Raw genomic sequence first — 22,258 nt, 5'->3', positions numbered from 1 at the left:
CCAGTGGACCATGTGTACCCTTTGCCCTGCTCTATAACACTAGGTTGAAACACATTTAAGAAAAAGAGCACAATCAGAGGGCTTCTATTTTCTGTTCAATAAAAATAACTGGTAACGCTAAAACATCAACGATGGCCTCTTCCACACAGCTGAATAAAATCCAACATTATCTGCTTTGAATTGGGATATATGGCAGTGTGGACTCAGATAACCCAGTTCAAAGTAGATATTGTGGGTTATTCTGTATTGATATTCGGGTTATATGGCTTTGTGGAAGGGCCCACAGTCTTTCCTTACCAACTTGAGAGGAACTCCCTTCAACCTACTCGGAATGATGTCAAGGAAAAACACAAAGGAGTCTGCTGTTAAAGTGACCTATTGATATCTACAGATATATCTACAAGTCCCTCAAAAGCCCCTACCCCCCCCCCCTTTTTAAAAAAAGACTTGATTTTCATAGTTCCCCCCCCCCTAAATCATGCAGAAATTTCCCAAAGATATGAAAATATACAATATATGCTGCCCTCCCAGAAACACCCAGAACCCTGTACCACCTCTAAACATCTCTGTTTACTTCCATGGTCTCTCTCTAACATGGTGGCAGAAGTGATGCCATATGTGAGATTTTGGGGTTTGTTGTGGAAATGTGTGGGGCAGTCAGCAAGAGGTCGGGATTTGGCACCTGGGCCCTACATAGTTGCCAACCACACTATAGTTAAGTAAATTAACAAGCTATTTTATTCCAGACATATAATCATATTTATAAATAGTTCTTTATGCAATATTTTACGTTAACACACATTGTGTTCAGAACTTTTCCTAGTATGTGTGCTGTAAAGTACTTATAAGAAATATTATCAAAATCAACTAGAGGACAAGATCAATTCACAAAGAAAATACTCAGAAAACAGCTGTGATAGGAGATTGGTTGAAAATTGATTTTTCAGGACCCACAAGAGTGAACTCATTCCTAATACTTCAGGGACTGGTGTGTTTAATTCCAGCCTGACCCAAAGGAGACATAGGCAGCTTGCTGAAGGACTGAAATAAATCTGATATTATTGTAGAGAACAGTCCAAGTCTAACATATTGCACAGAGAGAAAATAATTGACAGCTTTATGAAATCCAAGGCTTGTGGAATAAAATTCTGTAAGAAAGAAGTAACTGTCATTGTATCAAAACAGCTCTGTAGCTGCAGGCAGAGGGCAACAGAGAGATAAACACAAGGGACTTGGCTTGACCCAAAGAGATAGTCAAGGTTTCTCCACGCAGTCTATCTTTTAAAAACACGTTACTACGTTTCATTCGAATCCTACATGTTGCCAATATATTTTGGTCAAGCTAATTCATGCTATGAGGATGCTTTTGGGGAGATAAGTAGAGCGTGCCCTTAAATCACCAAGGAGAAGTTGACAGTACTTGAGATTACAACTTGTCTGAAACACTCTGCCAATGGCAGTACTGCACTGTGATCCTTAATATTCTCCAGATAAAGTAGCAATATCAATGTCTGCACAATATTTCACAGTAGAACGAGACTCCAAGGGAATTTGTTACGAGACAAGTTTAATTTTCGTCTGTAAAAAGACAAGAAAAGCAGGGGACCTAATTAGATAGCTGTTTACTTTTCATTATTTGAAAATGTATCTTGTGACACTTAAGCATTAATGAGTGTAATGCAAGTAACTTCAAGGAGCAAATTTCCAGCTCTGTGGATCTGATTCCTTTGCCTGATAAAGTTGCAGCCCTTACTACCACCACCCCCAGCTGAACAGAATAATAATCCATCATGGGGCAGATTTCTGCCAAAAGTTCACAAGTCCAGCAGAATTATTTCTCTTTTTAGAGACCTCTGGGCACTTTTATATGCATGCAATTGAAGTCTGCAAGCACAAGCCACCAGATTTGGCTCTGAATTGTAGTTTATGGAGAATTTAGTGGCAACTTTAAAAAAGATTTCTCAGGTCACTCATGTACCCAAATGTGAAATTCTTAAAAATGAGGTAGTTATTTCTGACATAAAAAGGAACACTATATGTCACCAAGCCAGTGCTAATTTGTAATTCATATTCAAACATGCCTGTGCAGTTAATTACATTAGTCTGTTTAGGCCTAGCATGTCTATAGAAACATTACTCAGTTGCTACTGGCTTGTCTTTAAGATCGTCTGGGGAGGCGCTGCTCTTGGTCCTGCCTTTGCCACAAGTACGGTTGGCAGGGACGAGAGACAGGGCCTTCTCAGTGGTGGCCCCTCGGCTATGGAATGCCCTCCCTAAGGACATCAGATCGGCCCCCTCCCTTTTAACATTTAGGAAGAGAGTTAAAACTTGTCTCTTTGAGCAAGCATTTGCAAATACAGGGTAACAGACATAGGAAAATGGAATAACTGACAATGTGACTGGACAATGTTTTTAATGAGGAGACCCTAATGATGCATGTTTTTATTGATTTTATTGATTCTGTTATGGTTTTATTATTCAATTGTTTTATTATATTTAAATTGTATTTTATGGAGTTGGTACCAACTATAAACCATCTCAAGTCATCTGTGGGCTGAGAGGGATGGTATATAAATATAGCAAATAAAATAAATCAATAGTCTCCCTACTGGTGGATTCGAATGCAATTTAGAGTGTGGTCCTTGTACAAAATGCATGTTGAAGAATCATTATAATTGGCAAAAAGAAAATGAGCAACAATCGGTTCCACACCACAACCCACCTAAGGAGTCCAGTAGAGGAAGAAAGACAGGCAACGGGTAAAACATAGATATGAAGTAATATAAAACGTTATATTACATCTCATGGTGACAGGTTCTGCTAACAAGGGTTCTTCAGACATCGTATTATAGAATCATAGGGCTGGAAAATAATGCAAAAGGCATTCAGTCCAAAAGCTAGTCATGCAGGAAAGAGATGAGGGAAGAATGGTACAGACAGAACAGCAGATGAACAAACCAGCAGCCTAGATGGCTGCGTCTTAAATTGTGGGTCCTGACCTCAGATGAAGTCCCCTTAGCTCAAAATTTGGCAACTGCAAATGCTTTCTATATGTCATATGTTTCAGACATTTAGAAAAATCTGTTGTGCAATGTTTACAGTGGGCTCTGTGGAAGATGCTTCAGCTGCATTGCATAAAAAGGAAAATCTACCTTTTAGCAAGCCTTGGAAATGATGATCTGTTATCAGTAAATGTTTGGGGTTTTACACCTATTTTATATACCTATATCCCTGGAGTCATGAAAAACATATCAGACCAAAAGGGGTCATGAATGGCCTAGAAGATGCAGGAGGAGTGAGGATTTGATAAAACAAGAGAGAGAGGTTGACAAAACTAATAGGAAAGGACTTGCTGTGCTTTACATTTCAGGGTGATATACAAACTAGTAACTAGTAACTTGTGATATTGCAATCCCCTTAACAGTAATAATTATTACCAGCAGCAGTATTTGTGTCGGAACCCTTACTACCAGTTGCAGTGTTGCCACCAGACTCTACTACAACAATTTGTTTGCATATATGTTTTCTTTGACAAGACTGTGTTCAAAGCAGCTCACAACATTGCAAGTAAACATTTTTTAAAAACCAATAATAATAATAATAATAATAATAATACAAACTTTATTTATATTCCATCCCATCTCCCTGGGGGGACTTGGAGTGGCTTATGGCAATATGAATAATATGAACAATAAACAATAATAAAAAATAACCAATTTAAATTAAATCAACAAAAGTAACAACACAAAATTGATACAAAGTGAATGAAAACATATTAAATTAACACAACCACCATCATCCATAAATAAACAGGGATTGTATTATATAAAGGCAATTAAAATATCTCAGCCACTGCTCTGGTTGATGGAACCAATGAAGGCCACTTAAATTTCTTATTCCATTTAAATCGTCCAAACATTACAGATTAGTTTAACCATGATCAAAACCCTGTTTATAAAGCTAGGCTTTCAGTTCCTTCCAGAATGTTGAAAACGTAGGGGCTTGCCTGATCTCCCCAGGAAGGACGTTCCAGAGCAGGGGGGGGGGCACTATTGATAACCCTCAATAGGAATAGTTACAAATAACCAGGAGGGCCAGGAGGCTAAACACATACAAATATGCATTGAATCAAAGAAATAAGTGTTTTCAGTGTGAAAAAAATCTGGATCCTGTGCCTTTTTTTTGAAAGACTAAACTCTGCCAACCTCATCTTTTTTGCCTTTCATGTGTCTCCTATGTGATTTCTGTGTGCCTCCAATGCAATCAAATAGGACAGCGAGGAGCATTTCATCTTAGATTCTGATGGAATCAGGGCAAAAATCAAGAGAAAGTCTTTGTTGACTTACCTTGCTTTTTGTACAGCACATGGGGCAGTCACATTCAAAACAATATTGGCGCTTCAGGTGTTCCTGACGTTCTGGAGTGGGCATCATGGTCTCAACATAGCAGATGGTGAGCTGCACCCAATAAGAAAGGCAATGGTTTTGTTCACTTAAAGACCACAGCAAATAGCAAAGCTAAAAGCTAAAAAAACAACCCATCCAACAAACTAGTCTACCACTAGAAAAGAGAACACATTATTCATTTTACCTTTTTGTTGAGATCTGGCTATCATCTGTCTATGGAATTGGTGAATTATTAATTACAACTGGCTCTCCATATACACAGTCTCTATATTCACAGATTCAACCTTCCATAGCTTGAAAATATCCCTCTTCAAAAAAGAATCCAAAAGCAATCATTGATTTGGACCATCTCAGAGATTAAGATTGTCTGGAGAGGTCCTGCTCTTGGTCCCACCTTCTTTGCAAGCGTGGCTGGTGGGGGCAAGAGACAGGGCCTTCTCAGTCGTGGCCCCTCAGCTGTGGAACTCTCTCCCGAACAATATTAGATTAGCCCCTTCCCTCCTAGCCTTCAGAAGGAGAGTAAAGACCTGGCTCTGGGAGCAGGCTTTTGAAAACTAATGCACTGCAATAACTTTAATGTGGAATAATGTGCAATTGACTACGGAATGACGTTAGACTCTGCTTCATGGATGGCGTATTTTAACATTGGAATATATTTTATTATGTTTAATATGTTAATTTTAATCCAATTTAGTCTAAGTCAATATTGTATGTTTTCAAGGCACTTTGTAAGCACCACTTGTAAGCCGCCTTGAGTCCCCCTTGGGGGAGAGAAAGGTGGGATATAAATAAGGTAAATAAATAAATAAAATAAATAAATAATTTTTCCCATTGTATATAAGGGGAACCATTTTATTACACCATTGTATATAATGGGACTTGAGCATCCACATATTTTACTAATTATAGAGTCCTGGAACAAACCCAAGTAGATTCCAAAGACCCACTGTATTCACATTCCTGGTTAATTTAAGCACAGTTGCTTTTATAAAGCACTGTTTTCCCAGTCTTACTTTTGAGTTTCATTTAAAAGCAAAAAAAAAAAAAATAGTAGCATTTTCCTTGTTAGAGAAGGGTTAATCAAAGGGGTCTGCATGGTGAACCTATTGTAGGAGGCTGTCAGCTCTGATTATATAAGAAGAATATTAATTTAAAGATATGAAATGTGACAAGCATTGGCTAATGGGTTTTAATTCAGTCCAGATAGGCTTGGAATACCTGAGCCCGGTAACCAAGTTATTATATATGAGTGGTGTATGCTGAGCACAAAGATTTATGGAGTGCACAGAATTAAATAGCCACCCCAAGGGACAAGCAAAATTGGTCCTGCCAGAGCCAACAGTAAATGGCAATTCAAATGTAAGTGGAACAGTCAGAAATTGCTTAATACTGGGTTACAGAGTCTTTAAAACAAGGTCCAAATTCTTCTTAACATATGGTATTATATCCTGTCTTATATCCCAAAACCTCAGAGTAGGGTAGGGTTTTTTTTTAAATGCAGGAATTAAATCCAATTTATTCCCCAATACATTGTGGTGACCTGTGGGCAAACCCTTCATGCTTTTATCCTGTCTTTCCAATACTACTTCCAAGACAGAAAGAGTTAAAAATCTGGAGGCTGACAAAGGAAAAAAAGAAGAAAGCAAAGGGTGGTGGGAAACAAAAGCTACCATTATAGGAAAGATAAAGGTGTTATAATTGCTTCTGAGTGACTAGTATCAGACTTCAGACTCATGTAGCCTTGTAATTAGAAACAGACAGACTGTCAAATAACCACAGCTGACTTCTATAATGGATCCCTTCTTATATTAGACCTAGTCATGAACTCAACTATAAGGGGAGCTGGATGGTTAACGACCTTTCTTCCTGCAGCACAGAATGGGAGCTGAGGCACTTCTTTTTTATATACTTGCCTACTCCGCGGTTGAGTGTAGTGCTGACAGATTTCCAGTAATAGCTTGTATTGGTTGGAAATCTATAATATCTCATAGATAGGTGACAGAACTCATAGATTTTTTTTCACTATAAGGTTTTGATATGACCATATCCTGAATGGATCAGATTCCATCTGCTCTTAGAAGATAAGCAGGATCAGGCTTGGTAAGTACTAGGATGGGGGACTATAAAGGAATATCATATATACAGATGGCTTCCCATTTCAAATAAGACTTCAGAAATCTGCCAAATGGTAAATCTAGACAGTAAAACTGATGCAGTTTGACACCTTTTAACTGTCCTGGCTCAATGCTAGGGAATCCTGGAGCTTGTAGTGTGGTGAGCTACCAGAACTCTTAGGCTAAAAAAACTAGACACTTCCTTTCTCAGAGGCCACAGAAACTTCACAAACTCATGAGAAGGGCAATGTTTTTGGAGCTGGAGAGGATGGCGCCTGCCTCGCATTGCCTTGATACAGTCTACTTAAGTCACTCTCTTGAAAGTCAAGGAATGCTATTTCTAAAATGAGTTTTGTTCATATTATTCTGACTTGTTTACGTATTCCTTACTACTGCCAAAGTAATAGGACTTTTCAGTGATCCTATGCTGGCTGGTTTTGAATCCATACATAGCTTAGGGCCAGATAATTTTATGCAGAGTCTCCTCCTTTAAGCACAGTTACTTATAGCCCTCTGTCTGAATCTCTTGTCCTGGACAGATGGACTGAGTCCAGTAGTTACAAGAAATTGGGGCGTTTCAGTGATGGCACCTCATTTATGAAATATTTTCCCTAGAATGTCAGGCCCAGGAAGAGACCATTGTGATCTTCTCAGTGCCAGGTGGACACCTTTTGTTTTCCCAGGCATTTATGTATTTATTTACTATATTTATATATCATCCCTCTCAACCCGCAGGTGACGGGGCAGTTCACAGTTGGTACCAAGACTATAAAATACAATTTAAAACATTAAAATATTATAAAACCATAGCAAAGTCAAAACAAACATATATCATTAGAGTCTCCTTGCTGAAAACATTGGCCAATCACATCGTTTAATCGTTCCATTTTCCTATATCAGTTACACTGTACTTGCAAACGCTTGCTCGAAAAGCCAAATCTTGACTTTCCTCTGGAATGTTAAAAGGAAGGGGGCCGATCGAATATCCCTAGGGAGGGTGTTCCATAGCCGAGGGGCCACCACTGAGAAGGCCCTGTCTCTCGTCCCCGCCAGCCGTCCTTGTGACAAGGGCAGGCTCGAGAGCAGGGCCTCCCCAGATGATCTTAAAGTTCATAAGGGGTGATGCATTCGGACAGGCAAGTTGGGCCAGAACCATTTAGGGCTTTATAGGCTAAAGCCAGCACTTTGAATTATACCCGGTAGCAAATTGGCAGCCAGTGGAGCTGGCACAACAGAGGAGTTGTATGCTCCCTGAACGCCACTCCCATTAGCAATCTGGTTGCCATCCGTTGGACCATTTGAAGCTTCCAGACAGTCTTCAAAGGCAACCCCACGTAGAGTGCGTTGCAGTAGTCTATACGGGATGTAACCAGAGCATGGACTACCGTGGCCAAGTCAGACTCCTGTTTTATCATTTTTGGATCATAGCTCTTTGTTTATTTTGTGCCCTTCCAGACAGGTCCTATATCCCAGGATCTGATCCCAGGTTTTCTGTTTATCCCAGATTATCTGGCAGTGTGGGCTCATATAATCTAGTTTAAAGCAGAAAACCTGGGATTAGATCATGAGATACAAGGCCCACCTAGAAGGGCCCTTTGCTGTTGGTTTCATTTGCTTCACAAGAACACTATCCTAAAGTGTACTAAGATTGATCAGTTGGTGGTTTCTGTGATGTTTAATCCAGTTTTAGCTTAAACAACTCAACTAAATATTTCACCTTTCTTTAAAATATGGAATATGGCAAATACATTTACAAATATCAGAGGTAGGATTATCATCTAAGAGGTTTTAAGAAATTCTGAGATTTATTTTTATCATCTTGTTGATCTTCATCTTATATGTAAGGTAGCTGTAAAATTCTTGCACATAGATTTATGCAGCTTTGATTGGCACACCAACAATAAGCAGGAAACTAGAAGTTGTTGAGAATGCAGCAAAACTTATGAATTGTCTTTACCTTAAAGTGCAATCCTATGCATATTTCCTAAGCAGAAAAATCACGAAGTTCAATTAGCCTTAGTTCCAAGTTAAGGTATACAAAAATCAAATCTTTAGATATTTAATTTTGTTTACTAGGAAAGCTAGTGTTTATTGCAGTGAAATATTCATTAATATAAATTACTTTGCTGTAGGATATTTATGACTATTCACAGACATTGAATATCAAAGATGCGGCAACATTTGATTACTGAGTGAAGCAAAACATTATTTTTAAAAAGTAATAGCTATATCATGTTCTTAAAAGGGCCAGGGACTGATCAAAATACCTTAAAGGCATTCGCTCCTGTCTGATCTTGGAACCTAATTAGGGTCATCCTTTGTTAGTACTTGGATGAGAGACCACAGATGAATATTAAATGCTATAAGCTACGAAACTGGCAAGACCACCTCTTAGTATACTTTGCCTAAGAAAACCCTATGAAATCCATGGCATTGCTACAAGACAACAGGTGGCTTGAAGTCACTTATATACACAGATTAGCTGAACTTCAGTCTCACTGAAATTAATATTAAATATTATTCCTAACTGATTTTAATGCAGACATACAATTAACTTGGTCTTAACCAGACAGGAGCAGCTGTCTCAGGCTTAGGAACTGTAGACACTCTCACTCCAGATAGAAAGGAGTCATATTTCCCATACCTATTTAAAAAAAATAACAACATCAGGGCGAGATATGGGAAAAAAACCTTGTAGACTCTAAGGGCCATGAAGGATAATTTTGCCAGGCTTTAAGGCTTTCCTGATCTATTCATCTCACGTTGCTTTTTGACTTAAAACAGCTTGAGGGAGGTAACTAAATTACCTTCCATGGCTCCTATGGGTACTAATGGGTATAAGGCAGATTTAGCAATATATTGTTGTTTTGCTGACAGGGATAGTGGATGGTATTAGTTCACACTGGTCTGTAGTAACCTCACATTTTCAAATCCTGCCAATCGAAAGGTTGGCATTTCAAGCCCGGATTGGGGTGAGCACTTGCCATCAGCCCCAGCTCCCTGCTCACCTAGCAGATCAAAAACAGAAATGTGAATAGATAAATAGATAGCACTTTAAGCAGGGAGGTAATAAAAGGTGCCCATAAGGATATAGCAGTGATTCAATTGGGAGGATATCTAAGGATGACAAAGCTCTTCGGCATGGAAAATGGAGCTTCGGCACCCCCACGGTCATAGCCGAGCACAGCCTCCAGATGCTGGAAATGGAAAAAATGGAAAAAATGGAAAAGCCTTTACCTCTGTTTATGTATTGTCTGTCCTTGTTAATTGTATAACGGCATTGAATGTTTGCCATATATGTCTTCTGTAATCCGCCCTGAGTCCCCTCAAGGAGATAGAGTGGAATATAAATAAAGTATACTATTATTATTATTATTATTATTATTGATAATAATAATAATAATAATAATAATTATTATTATTATTATTTCACAGATGGAAACTTGGATACAGAATAGCCGATCAACATCAGAGTATGCTCAAGATGGGAAAAGTTATTCATGATGAAGTTTTTTTAAAAGGTAGGAACGGGAGCAATAGTCTATTTTTTCCAGAGTGTAGAGACAAGAGTCTGCCCTCTCTGCTCCTATAGAATAAATTGTGTACAGATTACTTTTCCACTTTGAACTCAGAGAAATCAGAGGAGGGACTAGAATATCAGACAATTTCAAAAGCAAAACAACAGGGAATTAATTGGGACTGTCTCTGCCAAATTGGAATAGTTGGAGGGTATGGAACCCTCTGTGTTTAAAGGTTGCCTATACAGTACATGGCAAGCACAGAAAAGGCACAAAAGAGAAAAGCAGAAACACTTTGCTTTCAGGAAGAATATAATGATATTCATTCTCCTTCCACTTCTCAGCTATGGATGCCATCAGAACATTGCTATATTTATTCTTTTTTTCAATGTTACTTTGAAGCTCTGGGTGAAAAGGAGTAACGCTGGAGGAATCATGGAATGTATATTAAAACTGCAACTAAAATAAACACAGTTACATGTATGCTTTGCCGAGATGCCATATTAAGATGGCAAGAAAAGAAGATGAAACATCTTCTCTCAATAGTCTGAACTCAACACTATAGCATATTTGGCTAGTAGCAATCTTCTGAATGTATATATTGGATAGGACCATTTCTGGAGTGTATATATTGGATAGGACCATTAAGGTGGCAAGAAAAGGAGATGAAACATCTTTTCTCAATAGCCTGAACTCAACACCATAGCATATTTGGCTGGTAGCAATCTTCTGAATGTATATATTGGATAGGACCATTTCTGGGGGTAAAGAAGATGATATGAAGAATTTCTCTGATAAGGAATACAAATCATTTTGAAAGGGCACTTCTTCAAGTCATTTTTAATAAAAGCCAACAAGGAAACAACCCCTGCCTTGTTACTTTTCTTGCCAATGAAAGCTTTACAGCTTCAGCCTGGTTTCAATCTGACAAATGCTTATTGTTGCCATGATTTAGTGAATGCGGCATTCCACCCAGAAGTATCATAAGTGTTTTTTATCAGGGTAAAGGCACTCAAATACAAACAAAATGAAGTGCCTAGAGGAAGAATAGAAGGAGAAGAATTCATCAAGGCTGTCAGTGATTTATGAGAGGTAATGATTATGGGAGCCAGACAGTGTGAAGAGAAGATTCCCTTTATCATCTTCTTCCTGATAGCTACGTAATAGGAAGTCACATCAATATATCATCAAAGTGTTCAAGCTGGTGGCCCCATAGTCTGGAAGTTATTTAAGGAGAGGCAACTGCTGCAGGTGGCTTTGGCAGAAGACAGAACAAGTTAATTACCTCTTCCCCTTCCTGGATTTCCCGGATGGAACGAAGGTGGAGCTGGGGGCCCTCAAAGACGATAACACAGTTGGGATCACAACTGTTATTCAGCAAAGACATGCTAAAGAAGGCAAAATATATATAATATAGTAAAAAATAGGATGCCGTTTCATACCAAGTCAGAAGCATTCAATGTAATACTATACTTCACTAGAAAGAACTCTTTGGGGTCTCAGAGTCAGTTTTTTCTTCATTTGTTTTATGGTCCCCATAAAAAAAGGATAGCAAAAAAAAAAATCCAAATGGTGGTGCTGTGATTTAATAGTTCAAAACTACAGATACAGTAGAGTCTTGATTATCCAACATAAATGGGCCGGCAGAGCGTTGGATAATATGGAGTCTCCTACTGTTACCTGTCCGATGCGGTGCTAGACACCCAGAATACTAACAACAGGGACTGAAAGGGTTAAGGCAAGGCAAGGCAATGCCTCGGGGCTAGAGCAGCTCAGCAGGAAATGTCCAGGTGTGGAAGAGGAGCATGGAAATCAAGAGGGAAGGAGGGAGGACGCTTCTGCTTCCGATCTCACCTCTTTTCCCCCTTTCCTCCCTCCTCCTCCTTGTCTTGCTGTGTTCACTTATTGGGAATGTAGAGAGAGTTAAAGTGCTCCTTTAATTGAAGGTGAAATGCTGGAGGAAAAGGGAACATCAGATAAGATGGAACGTCAGATAAACAAAGGTCGGAGACTCTACTGTACCATTTTTAGAAGGAGGAGAGAATATGAAGCAGTATTTAGTTATGTGAACCCTTGTCTCCAGTTTGAAGAGGTAAGCTTCAGATTCAGGCTTCCTGAGAATGGTGCTCTCCTCCCCCCCCCCCCCCCCCCAACCAAGTATTAATACATCTATAGCAGATAATATATGATTAGAGATGGAAGAGCTCACATTTGCTATTTTTCTTATCAGACCTGGCAACATTGAAGGCTGATGACTCCAACATTATTAGAGTGGTGTCCATCTGGGGTTTTAGACCCCCATCTACACTGCCATGTAAAATCTAAATCATCTGCTTTGAACTGGATTATATTAGTCTAGATTGCCAAATAATTCAGTTCAAAGCATATAATCTGGGTTTTATATGGCAGTGTAGAAGTTGCCTTAGTATGATCTTGGCAGGAGCTTCACAGGGTATTGAAACTATTGTAGTTCACTGCATAATCATTGCAGATTTTATGTCATTTCCTTTTTATAAAAAAATGAGATGTGACCACTATATGCTTTTACATGGTTCAGGCACCAGGGAGGTCATTCACTTTATAACATAATTGTTACTTGTAACTTCAACCTCTGGAGATGTCATGGATATTCTTTTGAGATAGGAGCCTCTGTCTTACGTCCAGGGTATTCTGGCTCTTTTCTAGTTTTATACACTGGTGATTCACAGTCTAGAGCACCAAGGAGTCAACTTTACCATTGATAACTATTTTAGCTATTCAGTTGTATGACAAGTGGGGAATGCCCAGTGCTAAATATTCTTGTTAACTGTTTTTCATTTCTCTATTTCTTGATTTATTGTACTAAAAGGTTTTGAGTAGCCTGGAATTGATTCTCTTTTTGTGTGTTTTGTTTAAGAGAGAGAATGAGAGAGTGAGTGCGCCATAATCATGGAAGCTTTGCTTGTGAATTAAGGAATGTTCACAGTACCTGGGATAAAGTCCAACACCAACACCCTGCATTTCTCCATTGCTAATGCTGAAACAGTTACAGGCCACCTGTAAAAACAAGGTTAAAATACAATTAGCATTGCTAGAGTCATTTCATATTGAAGTAAGAGATATGTTTAAAATAGAACTAAGGTAACTAGAGACACTCAAACCCAACACAAAGTTACCTTCCATAGTTCAGAGTGTAAATCAGGGATATAAATTCCCAAGAAGTGAAAAATAAAAATAGCTTAGAAACACAAATATTAGCAGCCTTTAAAGCGTTGCACAAATGCAAGTTCTAGTTTGAAGGGAGGGGAAAATTAAACAAACAATTTCATTGTATGGAAGTTTGAAAAGTGATATCATAAATTAAAAGATAAAATCTGCCTACAAAGTAATTTCACAGGCCTTGACAGCAAACTTAATTTAAATAAATGTGTATGGTAATATAATTACTTTTTATAAAAACACTGTACATTAATTAATCTATTATTTATTTAACTCATTCAAACAATCCCAGTCATTTACTAAAGCCGTACATCTTAATTATGTCTTGTTCACTGCTATTGGAAATGTTATTCCAGATAACACTCACAAGCCAAGTTTACTTCATTTTAAACAGCAACCATATTGGTTGCAAAAATATTGGCTTTACTTTTCAGTACACAAAGAATGAAGAACTTAACTCTGTTTTTCTGAAATATTCTTCAGAATGAACAGTTTGCCACTTTTTCCAATACAGTAGACCTATGTCAAATGGCCTATTAGTGATTCTTTGGATTTTGTTGGATTGCAGCTTCCACCAGCCACAACCAGTATAGTCAATGGTGATACACAGTTGAAACTGTAGTACAGTGGCATCAGAATAGCCACACTTTGCCAGCCTCTTCTACATAATTGTAACACGACAGGACTCTTTGGGCCTGTATTTTCAAGCATCAAAACCTATACAGGAATCCCTGCCAAAGCAGCTGCTTGCCATTTACAATGTCAGCTAGTCCAGAGTCATACATATTTCTCAATTCGGCAGAGGCAAAGCACAGGTATAGTTAGGGTACTGTACAGGGTTCGAGCCAAGAAGTATCACCAAATCCAAATCGTCTTCCAAGGCAGTGGTTCTCAACCTGTGGGTCCCCAGGTGTTTTGACCTACAACTCCCAGAAATCCTGACCAGTTTACTAGTTTTTAGGATTTCTGGGAGTTGAAGGCCAAAACATCTGGGGACCCACAGGTTGAGAACCACTGTTCTAAATCATAGTCAAATCCAGCAAGAGTCAAGGTTCAAGGCAAGAGTTCACCATCAGGGATTCTGGGTATGTAGTTCAACAAAAGTTGCTCCCAGAACAGAACCAAGCCACCCTTCAGCTCTTTATGCCATTTTCTCAAGTGCTCCGACCTGTTGGTTCTTTACTGAGCCAACGCATAAGATCTTCTCAGCTGAATACCCTCAGTTCTCAGCTGCAGCCGAGTTGGGATACTTAACTCTGCCTTTTCCCTGAGGAGTTCTTGATTCTGCCCTGACTCATTCTCCTTATTCACTTTTTTTAAAAAAAATAATACTTTTTATTGTGTGATATTTTTTTTACAGACTAAAATAGAAAATAAGAAAATAAGAGAATAGAGAATAGAGAAAATACCGAGGGGTGAAGATAGAGAGAGAAAAGAGCACAAAAGTATAATGTACATAAATCATAAATCACCCTAACCCCAAGCCCTGGTGTCTTGACTTCCCAGAGTCTTCAAAGAGCTAATTAGCTGATTAGCATTTGGTGACGATGTATTCCTTCTATAGTTACGTTTCCGGCATTGCTTCAGTCTAGAAGTTTTCTTCAAATGCTGGATAAGTCTATTATCAATGTCATCTTTCTGGCTTTGACAAAGTCTTTGAAACCCGTCCAATTTGTCTTTTTTGGTGAGTTTTTTAGGCGTTGGGACAGACAGTCCATTTGGATTATGTCGAATGTTTTCATAATCCAGTCTTCAATTGTTGGAGTTTCTTTTTGTTTCCACATTTTGGCCAGCAATATCCTGGCCGCTGTACTTAGTAGGAAGAATATTTTTTCTTGGTTCACATTAAATTTTGAATAGGTTATTCCCAGAAGATACATTTCCGGAAATTGTGGGAAATTAGTTTTTAATTTTTTTTGAATTGCTAGGTGTATTTCTCTCCAGTATTTCCTGATTTTTTTGCAAATCCACCATTGGTGGTAATAGGTCCCTATCTCTTTTCTGCATTTCCAGCACTTGTTTGATGTGGTTTTACTGAATTTGGCAATTTTATCTGGGGAGTAATGCCACCTAAAGAACATTTTATTCTCTTGAGACTCCTGGATCACCTCTGTAGAGCAAGTATTTCCAGGATTAGGTTGCTGCTCTAACTCTGCTGCAGACTCAGATGCTGGGCAGAGAGGCCCTTCATCGTTGTCCTCAGCATTGATCCTGACAGCAAAGGCAAGTAAAACAACTCTGCAAAAAGAGGCAGTGAGGCAAATAAGTCCTGTTCTGTTGTTCAACGTATTAAATATCTTTGAAGGCCACTTAACTCGTAGGTGTTTCTCTGCATTGGTGGATGAACTTTGAACACCCTCAGCAGCATCACCATTCTTTTATACAGTGAAAAAGAGTGGCAGAATGGCAGGGTCAATCAATAGTCATAAATCTCCCATGTTAATGTCTGAGATGAAGAAGTTGACTGCGGTTTTTGCTCTGGCCAAGGCTCCAAGGGAAAATATGATGCTTCCAGAAATATTCAAATACTTTTCTGAGTGGTGGGCTTCAATTTAGCTGAAGTGTTTGCTCAACTTAATAATACAAATACAATTGCAATAGATTGGAAAGAGAGTAGGATTGTTTCTATTCACAAGAAGAGTGATAGGCAAGATTCCAATAATTATCAATTGTGTGGACATTGTGAACATAGACTCGTAAGTTATGTAGTAAATATCTGTTAAATAAATAAATTAGGATTAAGAATCTACTAACATGTTATTCACCCTGAACAGGCTGGCTTTAAGTTGATCATTTTTGATTATTTTTTATTTTTGTTGATCATTTTTTATTGATCATTTTTTTTCAACCAAACAAAGAAGCCTTGGGTCTTATTAATTTGTTGCTTTTATTAACTTAGTAGTAGCTTTTGACTCGACTAACAGGAATCCTGATGTGGCATAAACTGGCCAGCCCCAATGTAAATTAACCACCTAGTGTTTTTAATCAAGGAAAACTGTTCCAATAGGATTGCTGGAATAAGATTTGGTATTTCCAGATCATTAATTGACCCTATTCCACTAATAAGGGCATGAAATAAGGGTTTCTCATATAGATAATACACTCTCTGGCGATGGAGTAGCTAACATGGAGGTCCTTCAACATGCATCTTTTAAGTAACTGTTAATATTTCCACCTGGCACTTCCACACCTTTGGTTTGGGCAGATATGGGTTTGTTTTTTTCTTCCATTAGATCTCACGTTCATTTTACTTTATTTTACTTTATTCAACTGCTAGAAAATTCTAAAAGATTCTTCAGTCAGGCTTTTCCCCAAGTCATGTTTTGAACCGTAATGACCTATGGTCAAATCATTACTAAAATAATGTTACCATAAATCAAATTAAATGCAAACTATGAGTTATATTTGGAACTGAAGGCATGCTTCAAATATGAGTTCCCTATAGTACAGTGACTAGAATATTGCTTTTGATGTGGGAGATCCAGATTTAAATTCTTGCCCAGCCATAGAACTGACAAGGAGTAGCGTAAGTCACATTTTTGCAGCCCTTTATGCTTCTGTTGAAGATCTGAGTTCTTTGGAGTTCATATTTCAGTTCAGAGGTTTGTTGTGAACCAAAGCAAAGAGAGCGATGTCTGTCTCATAACAGCTAGCCTTTCTTCTGCAGTTTTAGGTGAAGAAAAAGAATATTGTGCCAATACACTGAAAACAGAAGTTATCATTAGTCCTTTTGAAGACAATTACTTTTCAAACTTCTTAGAGTTTGTATGCAATTGTTCTCCTCACCAAATGTAGAAACCGTTAGAGCAGACATGTGAGACACCTGTAGAGAGATTCGGCAGTGGCTAAAGACTATTAGTGAGTAACTCCCACTGTGGGTAAAGAAAAGAAAGCTCTGCTAATTAGGATGTAAGGCATTTGTCTTTGCAGCATTTTTGATCTCAGAATCTCCCTATCCTGTGCATACAATTAATAATGGCATTGCTTTTAAAGCCTTTGCTATTTTTGTAGTCAGCCACAGCAATCCAAGGATAATATGCACACCTGATCTATGGGATTCTTCTTTGTGCTCACTAGGAGTTTCCCTGCTTTCAATTTATAATGCTAAGAAATCTGAGGTGCCAACAAACAGAAGGCAGATTTAATTTTTTTAAAATTAACAAAGACAAAAGGGATGCAAAGAAACCCCACATTACTGCAGTCTCTGTCGAATAGGAGAAACTACAAAACCTACATATTGTATGATTTTATCTAACACTGTGAGTTTTATAATTTATTTATTTATCTATTTATTTATTTACTGTGCTTGTATACCACCCTTCTCAGCCCTCAGGCGACTCAGGGCAGTTTACAATGGCAATGATTTGATGTCCAAAAACACCATAAACATTTAAAAACGTTAACACATAATATTAAAACATAGATCATTTGCATCTCTTCATTAAAAAATGTCCCATCTCGTCGTTCGGTCATTTCAATTCCTATGTCTTTTACCTTGAATTTTCAAATGCTTGCTCAAACAACCAATTCTTGACTTTTTCCGAAATGTTAAGAGGGAAGGGGGCGATCTAATGTTCCCAGGAAGGGCATTCCATAGCCGAGGGGCCACCACTGAGAAGGCCCTGTCTCTCGTCCCCACCACACGTGTTTGTGTCGCAGGCGGGATCGAGAGCATGGCCTCCCCAGATGATCTTAAAGTCTTAGCAGGTTCATAAGGGAAGATGTGTTCAGACAGGTAAAGTTGGGCCAGAACCATTTAGGGCTTTATAGGCTGAAGCCAGTACCTTGAATTGTGCCCGGCAGCAGACTGGTTTTGTGTTTTTTGAGTTAATTTACCAATAAATCCTAAAGTTATCTCTTTCCACATATGTAAAATGCTTTTAAAATTCCAAATCCACCAATCTCACTATGTCTCTTGCTCATCCCATGCCCTATGTAGAGAAGTAGAATCATTGTTGTCCTTATCCTCACAAGGGATTTGTGAAAATAATGTCTGTGAGTCTGCGCCATGAACTATATTTTGCAGTATTACAATTCTGTGGCATATTGAAGAAATGTAATAAAATTACAGTGAATTACTTAGATATGCATCTAGGCACCAGCAAGAATTTTCCAATGAGTTCCAGGTGCTTCTGATGTGCATCAGGCAATTCTGACACTGATTGGACACTTTTGGGCATCTCTCATATTTCACTGGACACTTCTAATGTCCATTGGGTATTTCAAATGTGCACTGGCACTTATGATGGGCTCTCCCATTTTGTTCCAGAACTGTCCAGATATATGTCAACAGTGTCCTGATAAACATCAATGCCCATTGCATATTGGAACCATGGTGCTTCAGTCACTTCACTGGTCACCACTGAGCAATGAATGTCCAACGGTTATAATGTCATGGCAACTCCTAGCTCATTGGTTCTCAACCTGTGGGTCCCCAGATGTTTTGGCCTTCAGTTCCCAGAAATTTTAACAGCTGGTAAACTGGCTGGGATTTCTGGGAGTTGTAGGCCAAAACACTTGGGACCCACAGGGTGAGAACCACTGTTGTAGGCGAATATGTAATTGGAAAACTACTCAGCTCTATTTCTTCAATCCTAAATTCACTTAGGAAGACATATATCTCATGCTAAATTCCAGCCCAAGCTAAAGTTTCATGCTAAATATGTTATATAAGATTTCAGATATAATACTATTTCAGAAAGAAAAAAGTTTCACTCCAGAAATAAGAAGCAACTATGTTGTTTAACTATACATTCTTCATGGAAGAAACCACTGGAGCAATACATTTTAATAGCCATAGTACTCGCATTGTCAGCATCAGCCATAAATGCTTGAGGAGTCTTGTTAGGATGCATCTTAACAGGTGGAAAAGGAGACAAATGATACATGGTTGATAATTTGGCACAAAAGATGAGTGCAAAGGCACAAATGAGCAATTCTGCTTTATGCCCATGGAAAATTTCCCATTTTCAAAAATAATTGCATTTTCATGCATATGGAATGTAATATTATATTAAAATACATTGAAATTAACTGAACAAAAAATCTTTATGGAAAACACAGAGGAATGTAGGAGTCCTTCCCCAACCACATGATATAATGGATTCATCTCACTCCATACTGTCTACACCAGTGCTGTGCCAACTATCTGAGTGGTGGGCTGGCATTTTTGGTCAGTGGTCCAGGCACTGGTAACATGTTTATGTCGTTGTTGTTTTTGAAACAAGAGTCAAAAGGATGAGTGGAACTCTACAAGACAAGTTGCTCAAGGCTTCTCACATTCCACTCCTGTAGTATTCCATTCTTCCTTATGAACTCTTTTTCAATCTAAATACCCATATCTTTTGGATAAGAGTTAGACATAGAGCATCATGAAAATCTACTAAACTTCAAAAGAACCATTATTAATACATGAGTTGCAGTTACAGGTAGAGGGGAGAGAGAGAGAGACTGAAAAAAGAAGACCCATACAACTAATTGTACTATTTGTACTAGCTGAGCCATCATGGGCAATCTTGGGAAAGTCACATTCCCACTGCCTAATAGGAAGACTATGGCAACTCTCTCTGAATAAATCTGGCCAAGAACACCCATCCTTGCTTGGTAAGTCAGAAATAACTTGAAGAAACAGAACCACGACCATTTGTACAAAATAGCAACACCACACTGGTTTTAGTATTAGTATTTCTGTTAGTATTGTCTTTCACTGTTTACCAAAACAGTTACTGTAAAATTCATCCAAATATCAAGAAAATTAGATGGATGAGAAAGTGGTGTTACTGTTTTCTCATACAATTTTAAACTATTTCAGACATTTCAATTTCTTATTTTCCATTAGACATTAAAAGTTTGCAAGTAATTAAAGAATTAACATTTCTTCTTCTTCTGTCTTCATTAAATCTGAGGGGCTTATTGTTAGATTATGGTTAATACATCTCATATGAATGAGAATAATTTATTTTGATGCTATGGTGATACAAAATGCCATATTATATAGATGATTTATAGAACATTGACTGATAATTCTACCTTGCTAATAGAACAGAATAATAAATAAGAGATAAGTTTACTGAACTTGAAGTCATAAACAAAGCAACATCTCAGTATTGCAGGATCTGTAAATAGTCCATAAACCTAATGTTCAGAATGAATAGAGGTAAGAATTTCCACCCTAATGGCCATGAAGACAGATTCTCATTTAGGTTTCAAATAAAAAAAAACCCTTTCACAGTTATATCACCTTAGAGAATTATAAAAGTTGCTTGAAAGAAGACCCTCTAGCCAATTTCTAGGTACTTACTGACTCCACACAAACTGAAATGCGGGGTAAATGACTACATTTATTCTTGATTTTATGAAGCAAATGCAACTGCCCATCTATCACATGATCATTCAATACCCCGGGCTTCCTTTCTGTAAAAGACATACATGCGATCCCAGGGAGCCCTATCAGACTCAGTATATTTTTTATTCTTCTTCTGAGTTTGTGTTTAATGAAGCTTTGTTTTCAGAGTTTGGGAAAGTTTCTACAGTTCACAGAATTCCTCAGCCAGCACTCAAATATCTGTCTTTTATATGAAAAGAACAACTCTGGTGGTATTTTATTGCAATTCCATCTGACACTCCTCTAATTGCCTTCTTAGCCTATGATTTTTCTTTCAGAACTCTTAGAGCAGGGATCCCCAAACTAAGACCAGAAGGCTGAATAAGGTCCTCCAAGGTTATTTACTGCCCCCATCCTAATCTTGAGACTTAGGGTCATCCTAAGCTTGAAATGACTTGAAGGCAGAGAACAACAACAATTCTAATTAACTTGACTATCAGGTTGTTGTAGGTTTTTTGGACTGTATGGCCATGTTCTAGAAGTATTCTCTCTTGACGTTTCGCCTGTATCTATGGCAGGCATCCTCAGAGGTTGTAAGGTCTGTTGGAAACTAGGAAAATTGGGTTTATATGTATATTTGTGGAAAGTCCAAGGTGGGAGAAAGAACTCTTGTCTGTTGGAGCTAGGTGTGAATGTTTCAATTGGCTACCTTGAATAGCATTTGATGGCTTGGCAGTTTTTAGGTGTGCCCTGTTACTGCCTGGGAGAATTCCTTGTTGAGAGGTGACTAGCTGTTCCTGGTTGTTTTTTCTCTGGAGTTTCCCTGTGTTTGAGTTTTGTTTTTTATTTACTGTTTTAATATTAGAGTTTTTTAAAATACTGGTAGCCAGATTTTGTTCATTTTCATGGTTTCTTCCTTTCTATCGGGAACAGCTAATCACTTCTCAACAAGAGATTCCCCCAGGCAGTAACAGGGTACACCTAAAAACTGTCAGGCCATCAAATGGTAATCAAGGTGGCCAAATGAAACATTCACACTTAGCTCCAACAGACAAGAGTTCTTTCTCCCACCATGGACTTTTCACAGATATATAAACCCAATTTTCCTAGTTTCCAACAGACTTCACAACCTCTGAGGATGCCTGCCATAGATGCAGGCGAAACGTCAGGAGAGAATATGTCTAGAACATGGCCATACAGCCCAAAAAAACCTACAACAGCCCAGTTATTCCAGCCATGAAAGCCTTCAACAATAACTTGACTATCTCATCAGCCAAAAGCAGGCCCACACTTACCATTGAAATACTGGTATGTTGGTTAATATTGTTCTTCATTTTAAATATTAATATTGTTCTTTCATAATTTTTTGGCACTACAAATAAAATCTATGCAGTGTGTATAGGAATTTGTTCATTTTTTTCAAGCTACAGTCCGAGCCCCCAACTGTCTGAGGGATCATGAACTGCCCTCTGTTGAAAAGGTTTGAAGACCCTGTCTTAGAGTCACCTATGATTATTAGATGAAGGAATTGCAAAATCACCTCTGAGCATCCCTTGTCTTTGAAATCTCTATGAAAATAATGGCTCGTCATACATTGACAGGCAACTTGAAGACACATACACACATGATTACTGGCAAATGATATCAGCTTGTGACCAGCAGAGGGAAGAAAAGCACACTCATTAAGCCCTATTTTAA

At 38.2% G+C, this 22,258-nt stretch overlaps 1 protein-coding gene across 2 annotated transcripts in view; it reads right to left on the bottom strand.

Annotated features, from left to right (window-relative positions):
* Positions 1-22,258, bottom strand: part of SMYD3 (SET and MYND domain containing 3) — a 446,381-nt gene that overhangs the window by 96,989 nt on the left and 327,134 nt on the right. For both annotated transcript variants that reach the window (XM_060753934.2, XM_060753935.2), the window contains 3 exons: positions 13,007-13,074; positions 11,324-11,426; positions 4,347-4,457 (listed from right to left, as the gene is read on the bottom strand). In XM_060753934.2, the coding sequence (XP_060609917.2) occupies positions 4,347-4,457; positions 11,324-11,426; positions 13,007-13,074 (282 nt within the window). The remainder of the gene's footprint in view (positions 1-4,346; positions 4,458-11,323; positions 11,427-13,006; positions 13,075-22,258) is intronic.

The sequence above is a fragment of the Anolis sagrei genome, chromosome 1 (genome assembly GCF_037176765.1).
Source record: "Anolis sagrei isolate rAnoSag1 chromosome 1, rAnoSag1.mat, whole genome shotgun sequence".
NCBI classification, from domain to species: domain Eukaryota; kingdom Metazoa; phylum Chordata; class Lepidosauria; order Squamata; family Dactyloidae; genus Anolis; species Anolis sagrei.
This window is presented reverse-complemented; position numbering and strand designations above follow the sequence as displayed.